Source organism: Antennarius striatus, chromosome 5, assembly GCF_040054535.1.
Source record: "Antennarius striatus isolate MH-2024 chromosome 5, ASM4005453v1, whole genome shotgun sequence".
NCBI classification, from domain to species: Eukaryota; Metazoa; Chordata; class Actinopteri; order Lophiiformes; family Antennariidae; genus Antennarius; species Antennarius striatus.
The window spans coordinates 11,267,610-11,279,388 of NC_090780.1; the positions used below are offsets into that span (position 1 = coordinate 11,267,610).

General features: G+C 41.2%; 1 protein-coding gene across 1 annotated transcript; it reads left to right on the forward strand.

Annotated features, from left to right (window-relative positions):
* Positions 1-2,847: 2,847 nt before the first annotated feature.
* On the forward strand, positions 2,848-11,265 carry rdh20 (retinol dehydrogenase 20). Its single transcript, XM_068315807.1, has 5 exons — positions 2,848-3,378; positions 4,436-4,534; positions 4,811-4,956; positions 7,053-7,184; positions 10,925-11,265. The coding sequence occupies exons 1-5, from the start codon at positions 2,926-2,928 to the stop codon at positions 11,043-11,045; spliced, it is 951 nt and encodes a 316-aa protein (XP_068171908.1). The 5' UTR covers positions 2,848-2,925; the 3' UTR covers positions 11,046-11,265.
* The last annotated feature ends 514 nt before the right edge of the window (positions 11,266-11,779 follow it).

The following is an 11,779-nucleotide window of genomic DNA, read 5'->3' on the forward strand; positions in this document are numbered from 1 at the left end:
GAAGGACATGTATGAGGACTGTAAGACAGTAGTGCGGTGTGCTGTAGATGTGACAGAGGAGTTCAAGGTGGAGGTGGGACTGCTTCAGCGATCAGCTCTGAGCCCCTTCTTGTTCGCTATGGTGATGGACAGGCTGACAGACGAGGCTAGACAGGAATCTCCATGGACTATGATGTTTGCAGATGACATTGTGATCTGCAGTGAGAGCAGGGAACAGGTGGAGGAGAAGCTAGAGAGGTGGAGGTTTGTCCTGGAAAGAAGAGGAATGAAGGTTAGCCGCCATAAGACAGAGTACATGTGTGTGAATGAGAGGGACCTGAGTGGAAGAGTGAGGTTACAGGGAGAAGAGATCAAGAAGATGGAGGATTTTAAGTACTTAGGGTCAACAGTCAACAGAAAATAGGTGCAGAAGCGTGTACAGGCAGGATGGAATGGGTGGAGAAAAGTTCTCAGGAGTGATGTGTGATAGAAGAATTCCAGCTAAAATGAAAGGAAAGGTGTACAAAACTGTGGTGAGACCAGCGATGTTGTTTGGTCTGGAGACAGTGTCACTGAGGAAAAGACAGGAGACAGAGCTGGAGGTAGCAGAGATGAAGATGCTGAGGTTCTCTCTGGGAGTGACCAGGAAGGATAGGATCAGGAATGAGTACATCAGAGGGACAGCACATGTTAGAGGTTTTGGAGATAAAGTCAGAGAGGCCAGACTGAGATGGTTTGGACATGTCCAGAGGAGAGATAGTGAATATATTGGTAGAAGGATGCTGAGTTTTGAACTGCCAGGCAGGAGGCCTAGAGGAAGACCAAAGAGGAGGTTTATGGATGTAATGAGGGAGGACATGAAGGTAGTTGGTGTGAGAGAAGAGGATGCAAAGGACAGGGTTAGATGGAGGCAACTGATTCGCTGTGGCGACCCCTGAAGGGAAAGCTGAAAGGAAAAGAAGAAGAAGAGATGATTGTCGCCAAAAGAAAATTGAGTCCTTCCATCCATCCATTTCTTGTAGATGAGAATTAAAACTTGAGATCTGATTGAGTCCTGATTTATTATAAAAATCTGCATATCCTGCTTTGTAACTCACATGAGCACCAGGGAGACAAGAATTAATTTAAATCAAATGAATATATAAATAGCAATTTTTTACTTTATTTTCAAGCAATTTGTTTCTTCATTAAGTATATTTCTCTCAGGCATTACGAAGTAAAATACAGACTCTACAATAAAACTAACTGATTTAAAATGATTGCAGAAATTAAGAAGATAATACAACTAGAAAAATGCTCAAATGTGACTGAGTTTTTTTATGTAGAAAATAATGAAGTTTGGAGTTCGAACTGTCTGCATAAACAACTTGACTACTCTTGTAGAAGTAGCTGGCTCCACATATGCTCCAGCAAAGGAAAAGAATGTATAATTGAAACTCCTGTGGTCTAGGTTATTCATGCAAAAAACAAAAAACAAACTATATGAGCAGGGCAGACTAGCAGTGTTTTTTTTTCTGTGTGTGTACTGACAGATAGGAACATAAAGAGAGTGGCATGCATGGAGCTGAACGGCCGATAATACGACCCCACAAGCCAAACTGATAGTTAAAATGATTGTGTTTGGTCCATGGTGTGCCTACTTTCTGGACCCTTGTATAAAATGAATAACTTGCTAGATTGCAGGCCATAGACTCATGCCCTCTGTTTTGAAGAATGTATGTATACAAAACACAAATAATGAAAAAAAAAAGTTTACTTCTTGTCCAATATTCCCACGAAGTATAATGAGAAATCATAAATTGTTTTCTTTTGGAAAGCAAATGGGATGCTTCACAGAAAATTATGACCACTAGGTACATACAGTATGTAATAAATTTGTTAAAACTAACTCTGTGGCTCAAATGCATACATACTGTAGGTACTAAACAAGGCCAGCACTGTTTACCTTAAAAACAAGAACGTGACACCAAAACAAGGAGCCTTCTTTGGCTATAAGTAACAATGAAAAGCTCAACGGTTTCAAATAATCTCCTTATGTTCTCATCCGCTTTGGCCATGACTGTTTCACTGTTTGTAGCCTCAGATTCACTCTACACCTTTCCAGTATTTATTACATCCAACCAAGTTTAGAACATGTACAGTACTGCACATGTTGTTTTTAGAAATAAACTTTCCGCCCAAAGGTCCGAGTGGGCTTGCCTCACTCTCCTGTGTCGTGTCCATCTCTGTTGTCAGTCACCCTGCTTTTTGACTAGTGGCGCAGGTACGAAGTGACGTCACTGCAGCCTACGGGTCCCTCAATGGGCCAGATTTGCCACTCGGGATTAATTGCGTTAATTTTTATAGCGCGTTAATTTGCAGCGTAATCAATTAATCTAATTAACGCATTAAAGTGACAGCCCTAATATATATATATATATATATATATATATATGTGTGTGTGTGTGTGTGTGTGTGTGTGTGTGTGTGTGTGTGTGTGTGTGTGTGTGTGTGTGTGTATATACACAGTACATATTGACATTAGGAACAAATACTACATGCATATAATGCATGCAGATGCTTACATTATGTGCATCTGCATAGCATATAAAAGACAGTCACAGATACTGTATAAATGTGCAACTTGTGAACTAATTCCCCAACAAGAATCTTTAACGCTGTGAAATGCCATCTGACACATGTTGTTTTGTCACTAATGGTGAGCTTGGAACAAAGTGGATTTATTAGGAGCTGGAGGCATTTCTCTAATCTGACAGGAGTGTTGAAATAAAGCGTGCACAGAGGCCGGGGGTCACAGAAGAGAAGGAAACACCAGCTTGGCTGTCTGCACATTTTGTACTCACACAAACTAACAACAAGCTACACAGGTACCAGGTCTGAGTTCCAACCCACTGTAAGACATCTTTGCTCTTACAATCAGCACCATCACAAGCAAAATAGATCAACATGATTTTTCTAATGGACCTCCAGATGATGCTTCTGGATGTGATTTATTTCATCCTGCGAAATTCTTTGCGTGTCATCCTGCGCCCACGCACAAAGGCTATTGATGGAGAGCTGGTGCTGATCACTGGGGCAGGCGGTGGCTTGGGTCGTCTTTTTGCACAGGAATTCTCTAAGCATGGGGCAGAGGTGGTGCTGTGGGACATCGACAACCGATCCAATGAGCAGACAGCCATGCTGGTGCATGAGATGGGGGGCAAGGCATACACCTACACTGTGGATGTGACCAACAGGGAGGATGTGTATCGCAATGCAGACCTTATTCGAAAGGATCTGGGCCGGGATGTCACAATGCTGGTGAACAATGCTGGAGTCGTGGCTGGGGAGCGCATGTTAGACTGTCCTGATGAGCTGATGGAGAGGACAATGAAAGTCAACTGCCATGCCCTCTTCTGGGTGAGAACATCTTAGTCTGGATGAAATGTGATGCTGACATTACACTTAAAGTGTTACGCCTTTTCTTTTGAGAAGGCAGTGAAAAATCATTATTTCCTAAACAGACACAATGCAATGCTTATCTGTCCAAATATAACATTTAGTTTCCAACGAGTTACCAACTAATCAAATTCATGAGTTAACTTTCAGATGATGCTTATTTATCTGTTTTCAGTTGCACCTGAACAGAAAAATCTGAAAATACGTTCCAGTATTACCCATGATTTCACTTCCTTACTCTTTCTTTCTCTTCCAGTCTATTTCCATAACTCTCTATATAAGTTTGTCTTCTGATCTTAATCAATCTCTTACACAAAACCCAGCCACCCTGAGTTTTGGATTCAATCAAGGTTTTTCCTCACCACTGTCAAGTGTTTGCTGATAGTGGATTGGTGGGGGGTCTGTACAATGAAGTGTCAGTCTAGACCTACTATCCTTGGAAAGTGCCTTTTGAGACACAGAGCCAGCAGAAAGATAAAAAAAAAAAAAAAAAAAATCAAGGTGAAAAAGGTTTCTCCAAGCGTAGCACAGACCAAACCTATAGACATAGGGTGACTTCTTTTTCATTTTTACTTCTATATTTCCCACTATTAATTTCTGTCAATGACATGTAACCTTCTTTGCAGGTGATACTTTTTAAATTAAAAATAAACTGAAAGTTTGACAACTGGAAAATAAGTATTTCAATTTCACAATGTACAGCATAATCCTTTCAGGATCAGCTGCCACGACGCATTACATGTAAGGTGTATCACATAAATGGCTTTATCCCCTTCACTTTATGGACCATAGGGTTCCCACGTACTTTAAATCCTCTTAATGTGAGGCTGCTCGAGTTTTATAAAATTCCTTCACATTGAGCAACATTTAAACCACAAATCAGATGAATTTTGTTGCCTCATAATAACCTACTGTGTGTGTGTGTGTGTGTGTGTGTGTGTGTGTGTGTGTGTGTGTGTGTGTGTGTGTGTGTGTGTGTGTGTGTGTGTGTGTGTGTGTGTGTGTGTGTGTGTGTCAGACAGTGAAGGCCTTCCTCCCTCAGATGAAGGCCCAGAACCATGGCCACATTGTGACCATCGCCAGTGTCCTCGGTCTCTTCAGCACTGCTTGTGTTGAGGTGAACCACGAAGAAAGCATCACAGCAACACTATGACGCTTCATAGTCTCAGTAGTTCACACAGCTCTTTGCTCTTGTTAATAAATTAACTAAAATCAAATAAATATCACAAGATGATTCAGATCCAATGACACAGTATTTAAAAACTCAATTTGTGCTTATGTGGAAAACCCATAACTATCTAGAAGAATATTATCAGGATGACATAAAAGTTAAAACGTGTCTAAAAATATGAAAACAAGCAAAACACACAAGTGTGGTTTTTGTCTGAGACAGGACTACTGTGCCAGTAAATTTGCCGCTGTGGGCTTCCACGAGTCTCTGGCCCATGAGCTGCTAGCTGAGGACGTTGAAGGCGTGAAGACGACTCTTGTGTGCCCTTACATTGTGAATACAGGCATGTTTGAAGGCTGTCAGATACGGTAGGTCAATGGTGTAACCATGAATATAAGAATACAGTGGTACCTCTAATTACGAAATTAATTGATTCTGGAAGAAATTTCGTAAGTACAAAATTTCGTAAGTAGAGAAGCGTTTTTCGATGCAAATGCCCTAATCCGTTCCAAGCCCTCCAAATTCAGACATAAATGTTTTATTAAGCATAAAAATGCATCAAAATATGTAACAAATACAGTACATGTTACAATTAGATTAATACACAATAAATGAGAGTTGTGCATAATATAAAAAACAAGAATAAAGAATGAAAATTATGGTCATTTACCCTTTAACTGCTATCCTCATTGTTTTTTGCCGTTTGGTTCATGCACTCTTGCCTCACCATGCCAAACAACAGAGTGAATTCCAGTCCTTCATTTGAACTTCTCAAACCACTCACGCGATGCCTTAAACTCCTTAAACTTCCTTTTGTTTTAATAACATGGCGATTGTAGATGCATTGCGGTCATATTCTTGGCAAGATCAACCAAACACATCCCTTTTTCATGCTTTTCTATTATCTCTTGCTTTGTTTATACGGACAAAAAAACTCTTTTCTTCGTCTTTTCTTTTCCTCCGTCACTTTCTTGGGGTCCATAGCGAATACAGTGGTACCTCTATTTATGAATGTCTCTACTTACGAAATTATCTACTTACGAAACTTCTCAGTAGGAAAATATTACCTCTAGTTACGAAAGAAATTTCGACTTACGAAAGGTAAAAATACAGTATGGGCTGATACTCGCAGCTCCCAAAGGTTCCTGAACGCAACATTCTCATAGCTGCTCTGCCATTGGCTATTACCTAGTGTCTTCCTGGCATCCCATTGTCTAAGAGGGACCTCTGTGTGGACCTAGATCGGTGTTTATGCAGGGTCCTCCTGATTCGGCTCTCGACCCATGACGTGTTCTGATAGTTATTAAAGACATATTGAAATTGGTTTTTTCAACACTGCATCCATATGTTTGCGAGCATGCATGCATTTTAGGCTTTTTGCAGAGTGTAGGGAATGGATGTTCTGAATGGTGGGAATGAATTGGAAACCTGTGGAGGATGTGTGAATAACAACGGCCGGCCTGCAGCCACGGGCTTCGACTGTTTTTATCAGCAGCTGCAGGATTTCAAGTCCATGTTGGATTTTGGTGGCATCTCATACCCAGAATGACATCATGTCAGCATATATACTGTATGTCTCCTGATTATAATTAGTCAGCCACTGTTGAATATGACATCTATATGTTAAAATGCTGTCTGCTAGTCTGCTAGCCATCAAAAAATCAGCCCAGGAAAGAGTGCCTTGAACGCACCGTCAACCCACTTATCAGACGTTTGGTGGTTTGACTCCCTTCTCATTACCCTTGAGCAATCTCAGATGTGGAAGGTTTTACAGTGGTACCTCTACTTACGAACGTCTCTACCAGCGAAATTTTCTCCTTATGAAACGCTGCTCTGCCATTGGCTATTACCTAGAATCCTGGCATCCCATTGACTAAGAGGGACCTCTGTGTGGAGTTAGATAGGTGTTTATACAGCGACCTCATCATTCGGCCCTCGACCCATGAGGTGTTCTGATAGTTTTACGTAAATATATTAACTTAACAGCTATAAGAACGTTGCGTTCAGGACCCTTTGGGAGCTGCAGTATCAGCCCATACTGTATTTTTACCTTTCGTAACTCAAAATTTCTTTCGTAACTAGAGGCAATATTTTACTGTTGAGGCTTTTCGTAAGTAGAAAATTTCGTATGTAGAGACATTCGTAAGTAGAGGTACCACTGTATATTGCAAAACCTGGACAAAAAATAACTGGTAAGTGGTAAAATAATTGCCAATACGCTATTGTTGAATTTACGTTGCAAATTAATTTTTCTGCATTTATACTAAAAATCATTCAAGAAAAATAGGAGAAATGCACGGAAACTTTTGTATTTTTTAATCTTCTAAATTTAGCGCAAAATACCAGTAAGTTTAGAATGTACAGTATATTCTGTAAAGAGTTTTGTGCAATTGTTTTAATAAGCTACTTAGACACTACACACTGGATGTGATGGTCTGTCTTTGTGCTTTGGTGCTACTAATAGGGAGGAGGTGGAACTGCTCCTGCCTCCCTTGGAGCCCCAGTACTGTGTTGAACAGGCCATGAATGCAATCCTAATAGACCAACCTTTGGTGTGCATCCCACGTCTCACCTACCTACCTTTCTTGTCCAGAGCGTGAGTATAAAACCTCAAAATCATATGGCCAAAAGTCCATACATCGTTTTTGTGGCACTTTATGAGACAGGTTGCAATTTGCAGAGAAATTCCAATGAAGGTATCATTAAAGTAGTTACTCGTTCCTGCTGACACTTGAATGCTGATATAACGTAGTGTAATGTCAATGTGGGGAACAGAAGTGTTTCACTGCACTGACATTTTGCAGATGACATTAAATTTACCTATACTGTATGATCTGCTTCATAGTAACAATGTGTTACAAAAATATCAAGAGAATAAGAAAGTAGGGGAAAAGAAATTCAGTCTTCTTCTTCTTTTCCTTTTGGCTTTTCCCTTCAGGGGTCACCACAGCGAATTAATTGCCTCAATCTAACCCTGTCCTTTGCATCCTCTTCTCTCACACCAACTACCTTCATGTCCTCTTTCACTACATCCATAAACCTCTTCTTTGGTCTTCCTCTGGTCCTCCTGCCTGGCAGTTCAAAACTCAGCATCCTTCTACCAATATATTCACTATCTCTCCTCTGGACATGTCCAAACCATCTCAGTCTGGCCTCTCTGACTTTATCTCCAAAACCTTTAACATGTGCTGTCCCTCTGATGTAGTCATTCCTGATCCAATCCATCCTGGTCGCTCCCAAAGAGAACCTCAGCATCTCCATGTCTGCTACCTCCAGCTCTGTCTCCTGTCTTTTCCTCAGTGACACTGTCTCTAGACCAAACAACATCGCTGGTCTCACCACAGTTTTGTACACCTTTCCTTTCATTTTAGCTGAAACTCTTCTATCACACATCACATCTGACACTTTCCTCCACCCGTTCCATCCTGCCTCATCCTGCCTGTACACACTTCTTCACCCCTTTTCCACACTCTCCATTGCTCTGGACTGTTGACCCTAAGTACTTAAAATCCTCCACTTTCTTGATCTCTTCTCCCCGTAACCTCACTCTTCCACTCAGGTCCCTCTCATTCACACACATGTATTCTGTCTTACTGCGGCTAACCTTCATTCCTCTCCAAACCAGGACAAACCTCCCCCTCTCTAGCTTCTCCTCCACCTCTTCCCTGATCTCGCTGCAGATCACAATGTCATCTGCAAACATCATAGTCCATGGAGATTCCTGTCTAGCCTCGTCTGTCAGCCTGTCCATCACCATAGCGAACAAGAAGGGGCTCAGAGCTGATCCCTGATGCAGTCCCACCTCCACCTTGAACTCCTCTGTCACACCTAAAGCGCACCTCACCACTGTCTTACTGTCCTCATACATGTCCTGCACCGCTCTAACATACTTCACTGCCACTCACAGACTTCCTCATACAATACCACAGTTCCTCTCTGGGCACCCTGTCATAAGTTTTCTCCAGATCTACAAAAACACAATGCAGCTCCGTTTGGCCTTCTCTGTACTTCTCTATCAACATCAAAGCAAATACTGCATCTGTAGTACTCTTTTTTTGGCATGAAACCATACTGCTGCTCACAAATGTTCACTTCTGCCCATAGTCTAGCTTCCACTACTCTTACCCATAACTTCATTGTATGGCTCATCAGCTTTATTCCTCTGTAGTTGCCACAACTCTGCACATCTCCCTTGTTCTTAAAAATGGGCACCAGCACACTTCTCCATTCCTCAGGCATCTTCTCACTATCTAAGATCCTGTTGAACAAACCAGTCAGAAATCCTACTGCCACCTCTCCTAGACACTTCCAAACCTCTACAGGTATATCATCAGGACCGACTGCCTTTCCACTCTTCATCCTCTTCAGTGCTCTCCTCACTTCATCCTGCCTAATCTTTGCTACATCCTGGTCCACAACAGTCACCTCTTCTAGTCTTTGTTCTCTCTCATTTTCCACGTTCATCAACTCTTCAAAGTACTCTTTTCATCTTCCCATCACACTGCTGGCACCTGTCAATAGACTTCCATCCCTATCCTTAATCACCCTAACCTGCTGCACATCCTTCCCATCTCTATCTCTCTGTCTTGCCAACCGGCATAGATCAGTCTCTCCCTCCTTACTGTCCAACCTAGCATAAAAGTTATCATAAGTTTGGCCTTTGCTACCTCTACCTTCCCCTTACGCTGCATCTCCCTGTACTCCTGTCTACTCTCCTCAGTCCTCAAGTACTCTCCTGCCTGTCTCCCTGATCACATTAGTTGTAGTTGTCCAGTCATCTGGAAGCACCTCCTTGCCACCCAGAGCCTGTCTTAACTCTTTCCTAAAAGTCATTTAACACTCTTCCCTTTTCAGCTTTCACCATTTCGTCTTCTGCTCTGCCTTTTCCCTCTTCATCTTCCTCACCACCAGAGTCATCCTACACACCAACATCCTATGCTGTTTGGCTACACTCTCGCCTACCACTACTTTACAGTCACTGATCTCCTTCATGTTACACCGTCTACACAAGATGTAGTCTACCTGTGTGCTCCTACCACCACTCTTATAGGTCACCCTATTTTCCTGCCTCTCCTGGAAGAAAGTATTCACTATAGCCATTTCCATCCTTTTTGCAAAGTCAACTACCATCTGTACTTCTGCGTTCCTCTCCTGGATACCAAACCTGCCCATCACCTCCTCATCACCTGTTACCTGCACCAACATGTCCATTGAAGTCTGCTCCAATGACAACTCTCTCACTTCTAGGTATGCTCTGCATCACTTCATCAAAGTCCAACCAGAATTTTCCTTCTCTTCCAGCTTACATCCTACCTGTGGAGCATACCCACTAACAAAATTAAACATCACACCTTCGATTTCTAGCTTAAAGACTCATCACTCTATCTGACACTCTTTTTACCTCCAGGACATTCCTGACAAACTCCTCCTTCAAGATAACTCCTACTCCATTTCTCTTACAATCTACACCATGATAGAACAACTTGAAACCTGCTCCTAAACTTCTAGCCTTGCTACCTTTCTACCTGGTCTCCTGGACACACAGTATGTCTACCTTCCTCCTCTGCATCATGTCAACCAACTTTCTACCTTTCTCTGTCATAGTTCCAACATTCAACGTCCCTACTCTCAGTCCTATACTCTTGGCGCTCCTCTTCTCTCTCTTCGTGCGAACACACTTTCCTCCTGTCCTTCTTCGACCAACAGTAGTCCAATTTCCACCGGTGCCCTGTAGGTCAACAGCGCTGATGGCGGTCGTTGTTAACCCGGGCCTCAATTGATCCGGTATGGAAGTCATGGGTTTGATTCGCATGTTTGATTTGGCAAAAGTTTTACACCGGATGCCTTTCCTGACGCAACCCTCTATATTGGGCTTGGGACCGGCACAATAAGACACTGGCTTGTGTCCTCTTGTGGCTACATTAGGGAAAAGAAATTCAGTAAAACTATATAATAAATATGGACTATATTATGAGTCGGGTGTCATTCGTACTTGAGACTGACACTACATAAAATGCTTTTGAGCTTTTCATATTATTTCAAAGGTTCTGCTGCATATCAGTTCATTTATCTCTATCCCCTAATGTTCAATAATTTTCTCTGCTAATGTGAACATATCTGACTCTTGCCCCCTTCTTTCCCATTGTGTTAACTATTTCACTGCACTTCAGTTAAGAATAATTTGTATTTGACTTTAACAATAAAATGTTATAAATTCCACTGTAAACAGTAAAGTATTATTAATTTAGTTGAAACATTTCTTCATATGAGCACTTCTATGCAAAATATTAGCTGATGCTCAGTATTTTGAGATATACTGCTCATGTTCTCTTTCAGGTTGTTGCCTTGGGAATCTAATGTGGTTGCTTATCGTTTCATGGGATCCGACAAATGCATGTACCCGTTCATTGACTCCATGAAGAAGCACACGCTTAATGGTTCCATTGAGGTTGCATAGTCATACCTAGCTAAAGTCAGGGTCTAATAAAATGTGCAGAACCACAATAATATGGAGATTTTGACTCATGATGATGACTCAGCCAAGTGATCATCAAAGGCAAAGAAGTTTGTGGTTCAAGTCAAGCCTTTAGTTCCTTTCAATTGTTTTCACCATATTTTAAACAACATACTTAATGGTAACAAAATTATGGCTTTTGCCAAATCGGGAATGCCTTTCATATCTGCAATTTAACAATGTACTGAAATATTGTCTTTTATTGTTTCCAAAAAATAAAAGAATTGAAAACCACTCAACCCAGTAGGCCTCTGCTCGATATGATGTGCAAATATTTCACTTCTGCAATCACAAGGTCTATTTGAGTAATATTGGTGTCATAATAAAGAGAACACTTGGAACACTTGTTCAGATGTTTTTAGAATCAGTACACATCACTGACTCTGAGTAAATTAAGATTACATAAGGTATGAATAAAAGATTTTAGTTTAACCTTTAGTTTACTGTTAAAATTAATCTCTGAAATGCTACAGTTCAAATGTAGAAATTTTTTGTTGTGGGGCGGCTTTCCCAACTGGGCAATAAAATCAGGTCGTGTAATTTTCAGTTCTGTTCATAATAATTTTAATATTCACCGTTTAGTTTGTCAATATTTTTATCTCTTTGCAGTCCTAGATATCTTTTTGCCAAATAGTTGAAGCCCTTCATGTGACTTCTTCTGTGTGGAGTTTACGTTC